A 17,856-nucleotide genomic window follows, 5' to 3' on the forward strand; every position below is an offset into this window, starting at 1 on the left:
AATTATGGAATCAATCCCATTTACAATTGCACCCAAAGCATAAGCTACCTAGGAATAAACCTAACCAAAGAGGTAAAGGATCTATACCCTAAAAACTACAGAACACTTCTGAAAGAAATTGAGGAAGACACAAAGAGATGGAAAAATATTCCATGCTCACGGATTGGAAGAATTAATATTGTGAAAATGTCAATGCTACCCAGGGCAATTTACACATTCAATGCAATCCCTATCAAAAATGCCTTGGCCTTTCTTCAGAAAGTTGGAACAAATAATCTTAAGATTTTTGTGGAATCAGAAAAGATCCCGAATAGCCAGGGGAATGCTGAAAAAGAAAACCAGAGCTAGGGGCATCACAACGCCGGATTTCAAGTTATAGTACAAAGCTGTAATCCTCAAGACAGTGTGGTACTGGCCCAAAAACAGACACATAGATCAATGGAACAGAATAGAGAACCCAGAAATGGGCCCTCAATTCTATTGTCAACTAATATTCAACAAAGCAGGAAAGACTATCCACTAGAAAAAGGACAGTCTCTTCAATAAATGGTGCTGGGGAAATTGGACAGCCACGTGCAGAAGAATGAAACTAGACCATTCTCTTACACCATACACAAAGATAAACTCAAAATGGATGAAAGATCTGAATGTGAGACAAGAATCCATCAAAATCCTAGAGGAGGGGCAGCCTGGGTGGCTCAGCAGTTTAGTGCTGCCTTCAGCCCAGGGCCTGATCCTGACAACCCAGGATCGAGTCCCACGTTGGGCTCCCTGTGTGGAGCCTGCTTCTCCCTCTGCCTGTGTCTCTGCCTCTCTCTCTCTCTCCCTCTCATGAATAAATAGGTGAAATCAGAAAGAGAGAGAGAAAGAAAGAAAGAAAAGAAAGAAAAAAACAGAAAAAAGAAAGAAAGAAAAGAAATCCTAGAGGAGAACACAGGCACCACCCTTTTTGAACTTGGCCACAGTAACTTCTTGCAAGATACATCTATGAAGGCAAGGGAAACAAAAGCAAAAATTAACTATTGGGATTTAATCAAGATAAAAAGCTTCTGTACAGCAAAAGAAACTGTCAACAAAAATAAAAGACAACCTACAGAATGGGAAAAGATACTTGCAAATGATATATCAGATAAAGGGCTAGTATCCAAGATCTATAAAGAACTTATTAAACTCAACAGCAAAGAAACAAACAATCCAATCATGAAATGGGCAAAGGACACGAACAGACATTTCACCAAAGAAGACATACACATGGCCAACAAGCACAGGAGAAAATGCTCCACATCACTGGCCATCAGGGAAATACAAATCAAAGCCACAATGAGATACCACCTCACACCAGTGAGAATGGGGAAAATTAAGACAGGAAACAACAAATGTTGGAGAGGATGTGGAGAGGATGTGGAGAAAGGGGAACCCTCTTACACTGTTGGTCAGAATGTGAACTGGTACAGCCACTCTGGAAAACTGTGTGGAGGTTCCTCAAAGAGTTAAAAATAGAGCTACCCTACGACACAACAATTGCACTGCTGAGGATTTACCCCAAAGATACAGATGCAGTGAAAAACTGAGACACCCGCACCCCAATGTTTATAGCAGCAATGATCACAATAGCCAAACTGTGGAAGGAGCCTCAGTGTCCATTGAAAGATGAATGGATACAGAAACTGTGGTCTATGTATACAATGGAATATTACCCAGCCATTAGAAATGACGAATACCCACCATTTGTTTCAACATGGAGAGAACTGGAGGGTATTATGCTGAGTGAAGTAAGTTAATTGGAGAAGGACAAACATTATATGGTCTCATTCATTTGGTGAATATAAAAAATAGTGAAAGGGAGTAAAGGGGAAAGGGGAGAAAATGAGGGTGAAATATCAGAGAGGGTGACAAAATGAGAGACTCCTAACTCTGGGAAACAAACGGGGGGTAGTGGAAGGGGACATGGGAGGGGGGATGGGGTGACTGGGTGACTGGCACTGAGGGGAGCACTTGACGGGATGAGCATGGGGTGTTATACTATATGTTGTCAAATCGAACTCCAACAAAAAAATATATATATCCCAAAAAAAGAAAAATTAAAAGTAACTATAACTATAATAATTAGTTAAGGAACACACAGGATAAAAAAATGTAAAATGTGATATCAAATACATAAAACAAGGGCGAAGGGAAGGACACTAAAAATGTAGAGCTTTAGCATGCAAACAAACTTAACTTGTTATCAACTCAAAATAGACTGCTATATATATATGGGTTATTATATGTAAGCCTCATGTAACCACAAAGGAAAATCCCATAGTTGATACACAAAAGATAAAGGAACCTAAGCATACTAAAGAAAGTCAAACCACAAGTGAGAGAGCAAGAGAAGAAAAAAGGAACAGATGGGAACTACAAAACAGCCAGAAAATAATTAACAAAATGTCATAAGTACATAATTATCAATAATTACTTTAAGTGTAAATGGAATAAATTCTCCAACTATAAAACCTAGAATAGTTAAATAGGTAACAGAACAAGAGCCATTTCATGTGCTTCCTACAAGAGACTTCAGATGTAAGAACAAATAAGACTGGAAGTAAAAGGATGAAAAGGGAATTCTATGCAAACGAAAGCCAAACAAACTGGGGTCACTATATTTATATCAAATAAACTAGGTTTTAAAGTAAAGACTATAATAAGAGACAAAGGGCATTACATAATGACAAAAGTCAATCCAACAAGATAATTTAATATTTGTAAATATTTATTGATCCAGTATAGGAATACCTAAATACATAAAGAAAATGTTCATAGACCTAGAGGGAGAAATAGACAGCAATACAATAATATTTGAGGACTTTATTACCCCATTTACATCAGTGGATAATCCAGACAGAAAATCAGTAAGAAATATTGGCTTTAAATGACACATTAGGGGCAGCCCGGGTGGCTCAGCGGTTTAGCACCACCTTCAGTCTGGGGCCTCATCCTGGAGACCCAGAATCGAGTCCCACGTCGGGCTCCCTGCATGGAGCCTGCTTCTCCCTCTGCCTGTCCCTGCCTCTCTCTCTCTCTCTCTCTCTCTCTGTCTCTCATGAATAAATAAAATCTTATAAATAAATAAATAAATAAATAAATAAATAAATAAATAAATAAATAAATAAATAACACATTAGACCAGATAGACCTAACAGATTTATATAGAATATTCCACCCAAAAGCAACACAATACACATTCTTCTCAAGTAGACGGGGGGACATTCTCCAGGACAGAACATATGTTAGGCCATAAAATAAGTCTTAATAAGTTTATGAAGACTGAAATCATATCAAGTATCTTTTCTGAACACAATGATATGAAACTAAGAATCAATTACAAAAAGAAAACTGGAAAATTCATAAATATGTGGATATTAAAATGCTACTAAACAACCAACTGGTCAAAGGAAAAATCAAAAAATGCTTTGAGACAAATGAAAATGGAAATACAACTGACCAAAATGTATGCACTGCAACAAAAAGAGTTCTCACAGGTAAATTCATAGCAATAAATGCCTACCTAAAAGAAAAAAAAACAAAAAAACAAAAAAACTCAAACAATTTAACTTTACATTTCCAGGAACTACAAAAAGAAAAAGAAACAAAACCTAAAGTTAGGGCAGCCCCGATGGCGCAGCGGTTTAGCACGGCCTGCAGCCCAGGGTATGATCCTGGAGACCCTGGATCGAGTCCCATGTCAGGCTCTCTGTATGATGCCTGCTTCTTCCTCTGCCTGTCTCTGCCTCTCCCTCTCTCAGTCTCTATGAATAAATAAATAAAATCTTAAAAAAATAAAATAAAAAACCTAAAGTTAGTAGAAGAAAGGACATGAAGATCAGAGTGGAAATAGAGACGAAGAAGACAATAGAAAAGATCAATGAACATAAAAGCTGCTTCTTTGACAACAAAATTGGGAAATGTTTAGCCAGACTTACCAAGAAAAAGGGAAGATTCAACAAAAGTCAGAAATGAAAGAGGAGATGTCACAACTAATACCACGGAAGTACAAAGGATTACAAGAGACTACTAAAAACAATTATGTGCCAACAAACTGGATAACCCAGAGGAAATAAATTCCTAGAAACATACAACCTACCAAGACTAAATCATGAAGAAACAGAAAATCTGAACAAACTGATTACTTAAAAGGAGATAGACTCAGTCATCAAAAACCTCCCAAAAAACAGAAGTCCAGAGCCAGACAGATTAGATTCAGTGGAGAAGTCTATCAAACATTCAAAGTACAGTTAATACTGATCCTTCTCAAACTCTTCCAAGAAATAGAAGAAGGAATGCTTCCAAACTCATTTATAAAGCCAGCCATTACCCTAATACCAAAACAAGACAAGGGTACCACAAGAAAAGAAAATTACAGGCCAATATCCCTAATGAACATAAATGCAAAATCCTCAACAAAATATTAGCAAACCAAATTCAACAATACATTAAGGATCATATACCATGTTCAAGTGGGATTTATTCCAGGATGCAAGGATGGTTCAACATCTACAAATATATCAATGTGATATACTACATTAACAAAATGAAGTGTAAAAATCATATGATCATCTCAAGAGATGCAGGAAACATTTGACAAAATTCAACATCCATTCATGATTGAAACCCTCAACAAAATAGGTTTGCAAGAAACATATCTCAACACAGTAAAGGTCATATAAGAAAAACCTATGGCTAACATCATAGTCAATGGTGGAAAACTGAGAGCTTTCCCCCCTAAGATCGGGAACAAGACAAGGATGTCCACTCGCCTCACTTTTATTCAACATGGTACTGTAAGTCCTAGCTACAGCAATCAGACAACAAAAAGAAATAAAAGGCATCCAAATTGACAAAGAAGTAGTAAAACAGTCACTATTTGTGGATGACATATTATACATAGAAACCCTAAATACTCCACCAGAAAACTGTTAGAACAAAGAAATTCAGTAGATATGCAGGATACATAACCAATATACAAAAATCTGTTGTGTTTCTAAACAATAATAATGAACTAACAGAAAGAGAAATTGAGAAAACAACTCCATTTACAATTTCATCAAAAAGAATAAAGTACCTAGTGATAAATTTAACCAAGGAGGTGAAAGATCCGTATATTGAAAACTATAAGACATTAACAAAAGAAACTGAAGAAGACACAAATAAATAGAAAGATATTCCATACTCATGGATTGGAAGAATCAGTATTGTTAATATGTCTAAATTACCCAAACAACATACAGATTGAATACAATCTCTATCAAAATTCCAATGACATTCTTCACAGAACTGGAACAGACTATCATAAAATTGGTATGGAACACAAAAGACCCTGAATAGCTAAAGCAATCTGAATAAGGAAGAACAAAGCTGGAGGCACACTCTCTGATTTCAAACTGTATTACAAAGCTATAGTAATCAAAATAGTATAGTATTGTCAAAACACAAACACATAGATCAATAGAACAGAACAGATAGCCTAGAAATAAACCCACACATATATGGTCTATTAATTTATGACAAAGGAGCCAAAAAGAATGGGGAAAACATAGTCTTTCCAATAAATAGTGACAGTAAAATTGGACAGCCACATGTAATAGAATGAAACTGGGCCACTATATTACAATACACACAAAAATTAACTCAAATGGATTAAAGACTTGTATATAATACCTGAAACCATAAAACTCATAAAGAAGACATGAGCAGTAAACTCCTTGACATAGATCTTAGTGATGATTTTTTTAAAATCTGACACCAAAAGTAACAAAAGCAAAAACAAACAAGTGGCGCTATTTCAAACTAAAAGGCTTCTGCATAGCAAGGAAAACATCAACAAAATCAAACGGCAACCTACTGAATGGGAGAAAATATTTGCAAGTCATATGTCTGATAAGAGGTTAATATCCAAAATAAAGAACTCATACAATTCAATAGCAAAAAAAAAAAAAAAAAATCCAATTAAAAAATGGGCAGAAAATCTAAGTAGACATTTTTCCAAAGAAAATATTCAGAGAGCCAACAGGTACATGAAAAGATGCTCAACATCATTAATCATTAGGGAAATGCAAATCAAAACCACTACTTCACACCTATTAGACTGGCTATTTTCAAAAGACAGGAAATGACAAGTGTTGGTGAGTATGTGGAAAAAAGAGAACCATTGTGCACTACTGGTGCAAATGTAAATTGGTGCAGCTACTCTGGAAAACAGTATGGAGATTCTCCAAATGCAAATGTAAATTGGTGCAGCTCCTCTGGAAAACAGTATGGAGAGTCTCCAAAAAGAACTACCATATGATCTAGCAATTCCACTCCTGGGTATTTACATGAAACAAATGAAATGAAAACACTAACTCAAAAGATATCTGCACCTCCATGTTCCTTCATTACAGTATTATTTATAACAGCCAAGATACTGAAATAACCTAAGTGTCCATCAATGGATGAATGGATAAAGAGAATACGTGACATATAACCCAGAATATTATTCAGCCATAAAGATAATAAAATATTGCCATTTGTGACAACATGGATGGACTTATTGTGCTAAGTGAAGTCAGAAAGACAAATACCACATATCACTTATATGTGAAATTTCCATATTTTATCCTAATGGCAGTGGCAAAATTTTACAGTAGGGTTTGCAGAGTGTGAAAAGGAGTTAATTAGGAAGTAAAGCATTTCAAGGCAATTATAACGGTTCAATGGAAAGGGGCAATCATGCATTGGTAGTAGCATCCACCTACAAGTTTGTGCAATTTTCCCTAACAATGCTTGACAGTTTGAGAGCATGCAGAGAAAACATTCATTTCATAATATAGGTTGATGGGTCAGAAGGATACAGGGAACTGAGAGTGCTGGTGAGAGTTAAAAATCAGTAGGATAGTAATGAGCCACCGGCCTGCAGGCTTTGATGATAGTAAGAACACACTAAATGAGCAAAGGCATCAGAGAGATCAAATGAGAGGGAATTTTGGTCAAAATAAATTTCTAAATTCAAGATTTCAAGATAGCAGAGTACAGGGTGAATTATGGCAACAGAATTTTAATTGGCCTTTCTACCTGTCTTTGCCCTTCCCCCGTTCATTATCCACACTGCCGAAAACATATTTTCCAATAAAAGTCTCATCATCTCTCCCCACCCTCAAACTTCAATCCTCCAGATGAATTCAATCAAAAGCCAACTGAAAAGTCTTAATTATCACCTCTATTACCCTGTTAGTTAATATCTCCTTCCTCTCACTCTTGCCCAATCCTTTTTTTTTTTTTTTAATTTTAAGATTTATTTATTTGGGAGAGAGAACACATACAAGTTGTGAGGAAGGGCAGAGGGAGAGAGAATTCAAAGCAAACTCTCCATGGAGTTTGGAGCTCTATGGAAGGTTTGATCTCAAGGACTCTTACATCATGACCTGAGCCAAAACCATGAGTCCAACCCTCAACCTACTGAGCCATCCAGGTACCCCTCCCACCATTCTTATTCAAACTTTCATAGTTCTAGTTTTCACATTGTGTTTTACTTTACGAGTCTGTCTTCCCCACTAGATTCTGAATTCCTTAAAAGCTGGAACCAAGTTTTAATCTTCTTTTAATCCATATTTCAACAGCCTTCCTGATATATTCAACTCTGGCATTTCTTGTTTACTCATCTTTAATGATGGTTTGAGGAAACTTTTTTCTTTTCAAATTTTTATTTAAATTCTAGTTAATATATAGTTTATATATTAACTATATAACTATATAGTTAGTTAATATTAGTTTCAGGAGAACTTATTGACTCATCAGTTATATATAACACCCAGAGCTCATCATAACAAGTGCCCTCCTTAATAGTCCTCATCCATTTGGCCCATCCCCTCCACCTGCCTCCATCAACCCTCAGTTTGTTCCCTATCTTTAAGAGTCTCTTATGGTTTGCTTCCGTCTCTTTTTTGTTCTTCCCATTGGTTCATCTGTTTTGTTTCTTAAATTCCACATACAGTATTTGTTTTTCTCTGATTTATTTAGCTAGGCATAATACATTCCAGCTCCAACCACGTCATTGCAAACGGCAAGATTTCATTCTTTTTGATGGCTGAGTAATAGTCCACTGTATATGTATCACATCTTCATCCATTTATCAGTCAAAGGACATCTGGGCTCTTCCATAGTTTGGCTATTGTTGATAATGCTGTTATAAATATCAGAGTAGGAGCACCTGGGTGGCTCAGCTGGTTGGGCAACCTGCTCTTGATTTCAGCAGGTCATGATCTCAGTGTTGTGGGAATGAGCCTGACATTGGCTCCAGGTTCAGTGTGGAGTCTGCTTGTCCCTCTTCCTCCCCACCACTAGTGAGCTTTGCTCTCTTTTGCTCTCTCAAAAAAATAAATGAAATATTCAAAAAAAAAAAAAAATCAGGGCGTGTGTACCCCTTTGAATCTGTATTTTTGTATCCTTTGGGTAAATATCTAGTAGAGCATTTGCTAGGTCATACAGTAGTTCTATTTTTAACCTTTTGAGGAAACTCCATACTATTTTCCAGACTTGCTGCACCAGTTTGCATGCCCACTAACAGTATAAGAGGGTGGGGAAAACACTTCAGGCTACTTGCCCATTTTTGTGGTTTATTTAAAACTAAATCAATAATATGATCTACAATTACACTTAACCAGCCACACTGTAGTATGTTACCATACACTGATGCAAATAATTAAAGGAGATTAGTTATTTCGGTTCTTCCAAGTTTTGAAACTCCCACTCTTCCCTTAGGATACTTCATTTACTACTTGTGACATGTGTTTAAATTATGAGTGCAAACAAAGGACACCAGTGTCAACCTGTATTTTTGAAAAAATTAATGAAACAAATTTTTTCCATGTTAGATAAAATACAAACCAAACTTCCAATATTTTTTCTGCACTCTAGTGGATCATATTGCACACCCCAATGAAGTACATATACCACCACTTTAGATGTCATTGGTTTAGACATGAGGTAATGAACACCTTGTCAGCCACTAGGAAAAAAAAAAAAATTAAAACGCATATCATACTACCTACTATACCATTTTTATAAAGGGTTTGTTTATTAAGCTATAAATTTTGGAGAACACTTCAGGTATTCAGTACTTTGTATGATTTTTAAAATACTGCTTTCATAACACTTTGTACTGGAATAAGTTAGTGTAGGTGGCAGAAAAAGAAAGCATTAAAAGTTGATCTAGAACTCTTACAGAAAGACCAAACCTCGAAATTAGAATTCAGGTTACTAGGTACAGGCTGGAAGTGAACATTTAAAAGCACTCTGGATTCCTCCTTGGCATTTCACCACACTTTGCTTATTCAATTTCTGTTTTACCAGATTAGTCACAAACTCCCGTGACAGCAAGGGCTATCTGTCTTGTTGCCTGCCATATTTCTAGCCACAAGACTAATGCTGTATGGCACATAGATGTCCAAAAAATATTTACTGAATGAATGCATAAAAGAATGAAGTGGTGGGCAGCCCCAGTGGCTCAGCAATCTAGAGCTGCCTTCAGCCCAGGGCCTGATCCTGGAGACCTGGATGGAGTCCCGCGTCGGGGACTCTCTCTCTGTGTCTCTCATTAATTTAAAAAAAAAAAAAAAAAATCTTAAAAAAAAAACAAAAACGAAGTGGTATAATTGAAGTCATGATTAAGAAACTAATGAAAGAAAAGAGAACAAAAAAGTGCTAAACATTCAACTTAAAAAATATGTACAGTAAAGCCATCAGAAGTGCTAGCAGAATAGAATGTGCAAGTCCAGGAGGTAGAGGGAAAACCAGGAAATTATAAGGGTCTCTAAAGGAGTGCATCATTGGAAAGGTGGTGACTAGTCACTGTGAAGTCTGAGAAAAAGCCGATGAGTTAATCAAGAGGATAACTGGCAACCTCAAGAATGCTATTTAGGTATAGTTATAGCAGTGTAAGTCAACTGCATTCAAACAGGGAAGAAATGGATAGTAAGGAAATGGAAGTCTTATGATTTTGTCAGTGAAACAACAGAAACAGTATTATAGCCCGGAAGGGCTCAATAGGAAGAAGTGAACAGTTTGTTGTTGTTTTCAAGTTAGGAAGATCTACATGTTTGAGGAAGAGGATTCAGAATTTTTTCCTTTAATGGTGGACACAGTCTTGTGATCCTAAAATAGAACAATTATGCCATAGATTATGGCAAATATACCTATTGTGAAAGTAGACGTCTAGAAAAAAGTGCTTTTCTATATAAAAATCTAAAATGGACAGTAAGTGAAAAACAAGATTCCTGATTACACATTTCCTTATTTCTGGGAAAACAGATGACAGATACATGAAGTGGTTTCCGTCTTGGAGACTCATTCTTTTGGAGTTACCTTAGAAAGAAGCAGTTGCTTCTGTCACCACCACAAAAAAAAAAAAAAAAAAAAAAGAACACGGATATTTTTATATGTATCTGCTGTTCGTTATGTCTTTTAGGAAGTAATCGTTCAGCCTTTAATAACAGCTAGGGCTTCTGAGACTGCTTCAGTAAATCACTTAAGTGCGAACATGGGCTCGTCTCGTTGCCTGCTGGGCCTGCATTTTCCCAGCCCTAATGTCAAAGACACAGAGACAAAAAAAAAAAATAACATGGACTGTTTTCTTACTCTTGAAATACTGTCTCTCCCTCTGTGCTAGCACCTATTTTAACTTAATTCAAGCTTAGGCTGTATCATGAAAGATGCTTAGGAAGTTACATGGGATCGTGGGCTCCTGAACAGATTCCGCATCATATTCTCGTTTGTCATTAGAATTCCCCAGGCTGGGGCAGCCCGGGTGGCTCGGCGGTTCAGCGCCACCTTCGGCCCCGGGCGTGACCCTGGAGACCGGGGATCGGATCCCGCGTCGGGCTCCCTGCCTGGAGCCTGCTTCTCCCTCTGCCTGTGTCTCTGCTTCTCTCTCTGTCCCTCATGAGTAAACAAAATCTTTAAAAAAAAAAAAAGAAAGAAAGAATCCCCCAGGCTGGATGTTAGGGCTTAAGAGTTAATCTATCTCACTCACCACTTTATACTTCTATGTGTCCTCCACCTGGCACTTCGTGTCCCCCGTCACCGGACTTTTGCACATAGGAGGCCTAGAGTGTTGCTCCGGTAATCCAGGCAGTCACAAAGTCCCTGCAGCTGCAAACTGTTAAAAGAGCTTCAGGTGGGGGCGTGAAGACCCGGACGGTTGTCAAGTAACCGAACTGCGAGCTTCTTGCGGCCCGGGACAGTCTTGACCAGCCCCTGCCTCAGTCCTGGTACACAGAAGACCCCCGATCATGCTGAATCAACAGCCGACTCGGTGGGGACTATAACTTCAACCCTATTCTGCAGCCGGGTGCTACAGCATGACAGCGAACTGCTGGTTCTGATCTCACGGAGGGTGTAATCCGACGCTACAATTTTCCAATTTTCTCTTACAACAAAAAAAGGGGGACGCCCGGGTGGCTCAGCGGCTGAGCGCCGGCTTCGGCCCAGGGCGAGATCCCGGAGTCCCGAGATCGAGTCCCGCGTCGGGCTCCCTGCAGGGAGCCTGCTTCTCCCTCTGCCTCGCTCTCTGGGTCTGTCATGAACAAGTAAATAAATCTTTAGAAAAAAAGGGGGGGGGGATAATTGGGGTTATCTCTGCTTGCGGTTTCCAGGGGCTTCACCTGCACGCCGACCACAGCCACTCGGCTCTGGAGGCTGCGGCGCGACCTCCCGGCGGCGCCGCGGCCCCAGCTTCCGGCGCGCCCCGCGACTGCGCCGCCGCGACCCAGGAGGGGTCGCTGTTCCCGCGAGAGCCTCTGGAAAGGCTCCACCCCGCGGCGGGCGCCGGCTTCCTCCGCCCGAGGCCCCGCCCCCCATGGCGGATTACCGGCGCGTCAGTGTCCCGCACGCCCCCCGCGGCTGGCGCCGACGCTAACGCTCAGCTCCCAGCGCCTCGGGCTCGGCCGCCGCCCCCCAAACCCCCCCGCCCCCCCCGGGGCGCGCGGCCCGCCCCGAGGCCCTCGCTCGCTCGCTCTCCTCGCCCCACCCTCTCGCTTCCCCTTCGCGGAAACGACAGCTGCGGCGGCGGGCCTGGCGCCGCCTCCCTCCACCTACCACGTCTGCCCCCGCCACTCCCTCCCGGCGCCCCAGCCCGGCTGCCGCCCAGCATGAACATCATGGACTTCAACGTGAAGAAGCTGGCGGCCGACGCGGGCACCTTCCTCAGCCGCGCAGTGCAGGTACCGCGGCGGGCGGGGGCCGGGGGCGGGGGGAGGGGCGGCGGCGCTCTCCGCACCGGTTCCCCCGGGCTGGCGGGCGGGCGGGCGGGCCTGCGGCCGGAGGCCTGGGTGCTGGGTGCTGGGCGCGGCCTGCTTCCCCTCCGGGGCCCCGCGGCCGTCTTCCAGGCCCCCTCCCGCTCCACCGCCGCTTCTCCGGAAGCGAGGCCGGGTGGGGCCGGGGCCCGGAGCTCCCCCCGCGGCGCTCCCGCCCCGCGGCGCCGGCGCCGGTGCGAGGGCCCTTGGAGCCGCGCGCAGCGGCCGAGGGACGGACTTCCTCGCACCGCCCCCACCTTCCCTCAGGTCGGCCTCGCTCTCGCCGCCGCGTCCCAGAAGTCTCCTTTTCCGTCAGCCGCCCGTCTCCCTGACAGGACGGTCACCGGTGGGCGTCCCGCTCCGCCGAGGCCCCGGGAGGCCCGGCCTTCGGGGGTTCCCGCTCACGCTGAGAGTGGGAAGCAGCGGCGGCTGCCGGACGCGGAGAGGAGCCGGGGGTGGGGGTGGGGGTGTGGGGGGCCCCGTTGTCGCCAGTTCTGCGTTTCAGATGTAGCTCTCTGGCGGCGTTGCGCAGTCAGGGAGGCGTCCGCCCTGGGGACCCGGGGACGGTTTTCCCCCGTCGTCGCCCACATTATGCCGACTCCGTTAAATCTGTGAACAGACGTAGAATTTCACCACAACACGAGTTACAAGCCAGCCGGCGTTTTAAGGCAATGGCATAGTCCCGGCAGCAACAACATTCTCCTCTGTGAAGAGAAAACAAAAACTAGTTTTCTGACAGGCCTACCAAAACAGATAACCGCGGTGTAAGTCACGCGTCCGGCGTTTACTACTCTGGCTCCTTTGACCCCAGTTTTGTTGTTAGAGTTGCTCTTACAGTGCACTGTTCCTGGCGAAATAAATGAAGAAGAAGGAAGAAAAAGGGGGGGGGGGGGGCGGAATGGAAGAACTAGAGCGAAGTAATAGCTGCTTATGTTGTGGGGAAAAAACTGTCACACAGTTGCAAGGCATTTGACAGATTATCCTATCTAATTTTGCCAGATGTTGTGAGCTCCTATTATATATGAGGAGGCCGCCTCAGAGAGGTTAAGAAACTCGCTTAACTTGCACGGCTAGTAAGTTTGCTGTCTGGTGTGCTGCTGGTTGCAGGCTGCTCCTCTCTTCCAGGGTAGGCTTTGCAGATAGAGAGTAGTAAGAATACAACAGGCTGGAGAGACCTTAAATATCGCCTGGTACTCGAATCTCAGCATTTCAGTCACATTGAAGCAAGTAGCGGTTAAGGCATGCGAAATTCCTTCTTGGTCTTGATTTCTAAATTCTGACATCTGCATAGTAAGTGATAGGCTAGCTCCCCTTTCTCCATGAAAATATAAGCTATGTTGTGAAGACATTGAGTGGAACGGTTAAAATAATTTCTTGATTTAAATTAACCTACTTTGAATAGCTCAGAGACGGAGGGCAAGAGAACGAGTGGTTGAAGGTCTGAAATGAATTTGATATATGAGACTTAATGTAACCTGAAAAGAGGCCCTTGGTGTTGTTTATTTCTGATTCCCAATGATTTTGTTTGCTGAGTGGAGATTTGACATTATGATGACACTGACAGGTCTGTTTTCAGGTACATAATCCACCGTTTAAATAGGACACGTGTACTAGAATTTGATTTAAATTGTTGGTAGCCTTTATTTAAAAAATCTAGCAAAGCTCTCAAAAGATGTAGTTCCTAGATGAATTTCAGTTACTCATAGTTTCACATTCTTTAGTTTTTAAAGTCTATGCTAATCTGTTAGCTATCAAATAATTTTCACTATTAAATACTTCTATGCCTATACGTGTCTGCCTGACACTACTATTTTGGACACTGGTGATAATACCAGTATATAAAATTAGCAAGACATCTGCACTCCTGGAGCTTACAATCAAACAGTAAATACATCAGATGATAGAGAAAAAAGGTCACAGGTGATAAGTTAATGGCGGGGGGGGGGGGGGGGGGGGCGGCGGGTGGTGGTGGCAATTTTTGCCATCTTATTTAGACATAAGATTACGACAAGCCTTTCTAGTAGGATCAAATTCCAAGAGACCTCAAGGAAGTGATAGTTCAGTTTTTTGGAGGAAAAGCACTTTAGGCAGAAGGAAAAAGTCCAAATACTTTGAGGTTCTGGCGTACTAGGGACATCAGTTAGGGAGCTGTAGCCATAGCATAGGCAAAAGGTGATAGAACGTAGGTGAGAGAGATGATATCATAGAAGGTTCAGAATCTTTTCAGTATGGTTCCCAAATTGGCTGTAGGTTAGGAAGGAAAGATGAGTTAAGGATGACTGTAAGGTTTTGGCTTGAGCCATATACTGAGAAGGGATAGATTTCAGGAGGAACAGACTCCTTCAATATGTCTTTTTTACATTAAGTCTGTATCTGTTAGAAATAGTTTCTGAAATATTTATGTATAAACTATAGCATGTCTGAGGATTTCTTTAAATATTCCAGAAGAGAAAAAAGGGGACTAGTTGAAACATTGGCAGAATGTTGACAGTTTTGAAGTTGAGTTTCAATATACTATTACACTTTTGAATGTTTGACATTTTGCACAGTACTGGGGGCTTTTTTATTACGTAAGAAAAAAATTAATTCCAAAATGTAACACGTGAAATTTGGAATGTTGTGTGGTAATTTTCAACAAAAACACTATTTTGTCATTTTAGTATTTAGTCAATAATTGAATTCCCAGTCTAAATTGCATTGACATCCGTATAGTGTCAAGTGCCAAGTTTCATGCTAAGAATAGGGTAAGAGCTATGCCAGTTACTCATTATAAGCAATAAGAACAGAAGGAATGGAATTCAGCTTTCTCATTTCTAAATAATAATTTCTATTCAAATTAAATTATACCTTAAGGAATAGATCATTCTCTGGGTGACCGACTGCCATATCTTTTTTCATTCTACTTAAAAATTTTTAGGTTAGAAACTAAGCATTTTCTGTTTTAAAAAAGAAAAACTATTACACAAATGAGTTTCATCACTCTACTCTCATAACATCTGTTTATATGCCATGCAACTTTGAAAAAATGTTGAGGTAAAAATTATAATCAGTAAGAACATACATTCCTTAACACTCTGTTTGGATGTTTTTGTTATTCTTAACTCCCTCAAAATGATAGAATACAAAAGCATCAGGTAATTTGTCCTCCATAAGTTACTTTATTAGTGTCTTAAAAGCCATTTATTCTTACTATCTGTATTTTTGGTCCAGATGCCTGTGTTGAGCATTATATACTCCTTTCCTGCCTTGTCTTCTCTCTCATATAACTGTATTCCTATCAAATTATTTTTTTAATTTCCAAAATACATTGTACTTTTCTAACGCTAGACTTGACTGGTCTTACAGTCTCATCTTGAATGCCCTCCGACCCCTCCCTCTCTGTCTTTCCTTCCTTCCAGATAAAACTCCAAGCCCATCTCAGACCACAAGAGCTTGATGTGAATTCCTGTGTTATTTTTCAATTCCGTATGATCATGTGGCACTTTTCTTGGAATGAACTGTTATGTAAAGTCACTTAGAGCTGTAAAATTGTTACTATATGGCTTTCACATCTTTATATTAAGATTGTATGTCCTGAGGAATCAACTTTGTTTCTTCTTCCCCTCTCATGGTATCCAACATTGTTCTTTTAAAATTTTTTATATGATTTTAACCAGGCAGGGTATCTATATGAAAGATACTCTTTGAATCGTGTAGCATGTTAAATAATTTTGTTATTTTTATTAGTATTTTCTAACATTATGTCTGCTGAACTTGAAGTTGACTAATGCCAGTCTAAAAGATTAAACTATTCTCGGGCACCTGGATGGCTCAGTCGGTTAAGCGTCTGCCTTCCACTCGGGGTCCTGGGGATCAAGCCCCAAGTCTGGCTCTCTGCTCAGCGTGGAGCCTGTTTCTCCCGCTCCCTCTGCCTCCCTATCCCTCCCACTCCCCCTGCTTGTGCTTTCTGTCAAATAAAATCTTTAAAAATAAATTAAATATTAAACTGTTTAATTCAACCTATATTTATTGAGTACCTCTTGGGTGCTTGGCACTGAAGTGCAAAGATGAATGAGACCTAGTTGTTGCCCTCAAAGACTTAGTAGTCCAGTCCCGGTTTGTCATAATTATTTCTTTTTCTTTGTAATAAATATCCATTTTGTGAAGTACTGTTCTGTTACTTCATTTGATAAATGTTTCAAGTGGACACATTTTTACTTGATATTGAAGCAAATCTGCTCAATGTCTTTAAAATAAGACCATATGCTTTCCAAAATAAAATATTTTCAACTGCAATTACTTAGTTTCTTTTTAATTTTCTAACATTTCCTCTGAACTAACTCCTGAAGTTATACAATGAACTTCATGAGTACGAGCTATTTTCTGAGGGAGAAAAGTCTTTAAAGTTTAGTTGCAAGCTTGGCTTTCATCCTCGATTTAATTTAGGGGAACAATGGTGTGTCTAAGCTGGAGAGGTAAAATGAATATGATGCTGCCCTCCTGTTAGATCCTATCTGGATGGAATTCCTACTTGGCCAAACATTTGCCCAAGCCCTTTTGAAACCCTGTTTCCTTTATGGAATTTAAACTGCAGCAACTTCACCATTCTCTCAAATTCTAATAAATAAAACATGTCACATTTAAAGTCCGTACGTTTACTCATTATGTAAAAACTTTGCATATTTAGTGTTACCCTAAACTTCACATACTTGGGTGTTTTTGGTGTTAAATCTAGTAGACTACTAGATAGAAGATGGTTTGTTAACCTGACGTTAAAATAATCACCTGTGAGCTTAGAATGGTAGTTCTCAGTCTTAGTTGCACTTAAAATTACCAGAGGAATCTTTACAGGCTGCACCCCAGTCTAGTTAAGTAGAATCCTTGGGCTTCGATTTAGCATCATTGTTTTTGAAAGCTCCCCCAGGTAATTCCAAAGAGCAGCCAAAATTGAGAATAAGTTGAGAAGGATCTACTTTACAGTCTACTAATACATTATAATCAGAATTCATGTCATATGTTTTCTCCTAGCAAGTTCAGATAACTTTTAAAATATTACTTCACCCAGTCAAAGAATTGATGAGAGTTCATACTAAAAAGATGTCTTTCATCTCAAAGCCTTTTTACCTATCCTTTTCTCTTTGGGGTAAAGCATGGTATGGAAAGGAGGCTCCCTTTTTCATACTGCAGGTTATATGCCTATCCTATAGTAAAGGAACACAGTGCCTGGCATGTATGGTGGCTGACACAAAGACCGTCCTTTCCTTAAAACAATGTTTAGAGAAAATATGTAAAGAGAGAGGATATATAAAGAGAAGCTCTCTGTTTTCATGTCATTTTACTGCATTACTAATGAAATAATTATGAAAGAGTTATCAAATGATGTCTTGAAGAATGTTGGATTTGGATTTCTGTGACATTCTGACTTTCATTGTAGGTTGTTTTCACAAAGGTTTTTATTAAAACTAGTAAACATTCATTAAAATGCTTAAAATCAACTGTTTTTTAACAGCTGTTATCAGGAGACTACAAACTTAGTAATGATTTTAGACTTAAATATGTTAAAGTTTTAAGA

The 17,856-nt window shown here is 40.2% G+C and overlaps 1 protein-coding gene and 1 long non-coding RNA gene across 21 annotated transcripts in view; one reads left to right on the plus strand and one right to left on the minus strand.

Annotated features, from left to right (window-relative positions):
• The window catches only part of LOC140637883 (uncharacterized), an 87,679-nt gene extending 75,890 nt beyond the window's left edge, over positions 1-11,789 (minus strand). For 4 of the 6 annotated variants that reach the window (XR_012034957.1, XR_012034960.1, XR_012034959.1 and 1 more), the window contains exon 1: positions 11,045-11,788. This is a non-coding gene — a long non-coding RNA (uncharacterized lncRNA). Of the gene's footprint in view, positions 1-11,044 lie in introns of all 6 variants that reach the window. The other 2 variants (XR_012034958.1, XR_012034962.1) reach the window with 2 other exon arrangements.
• A 65-nt stretch (positions 11,790-11,854) lies between these two features.
• Positions 11,855-17,856, plus strand: part of SH3GLB1 (SH3 domain containing GRB2 like, endophilin B1) — a 61,765-nt gene continuing 55,763 nt past the window's right edge. For 5 of the 15 annotated variants that reach the window (XR_012034956.1, XR_012034955.1, XM_072834364.1 and 2 more), the window contains exon 1: positions 11,856-12,233. Coding sequence is in view for 4 of the 15 variants with exons in the window: in XM_072834364.1 (XP_072690465.1) it covers positions 12,162-12,233 (72 nt within the window). In the remaining 11 variants the exon portion in view is untranslated. Of the gene's footprint in view, positions 12,234-12,478; positions 12,573-12,924; positions 13,070-17,856 lie in introns of those variants that run through there. The other 10 variants (XM_072834370.1, XM_072834375.1, XM_072834371.1 and 7 more) reach the window with 8 other exon arrangements.

This window comes from Canis lupus, chromosome 8, assembly GCF_048164855.1.
Source record: "Canis lupus baileyi chromosome 8, mCanLup2.hap1, whole genome shotgun sequence".
NCBI classification, from domain to species: domain Eukaryota; kingdom Metazoa; phylum Chordata; class Mammalia; order Carnivora; family Canidae; genus Canis; species Canis lupus.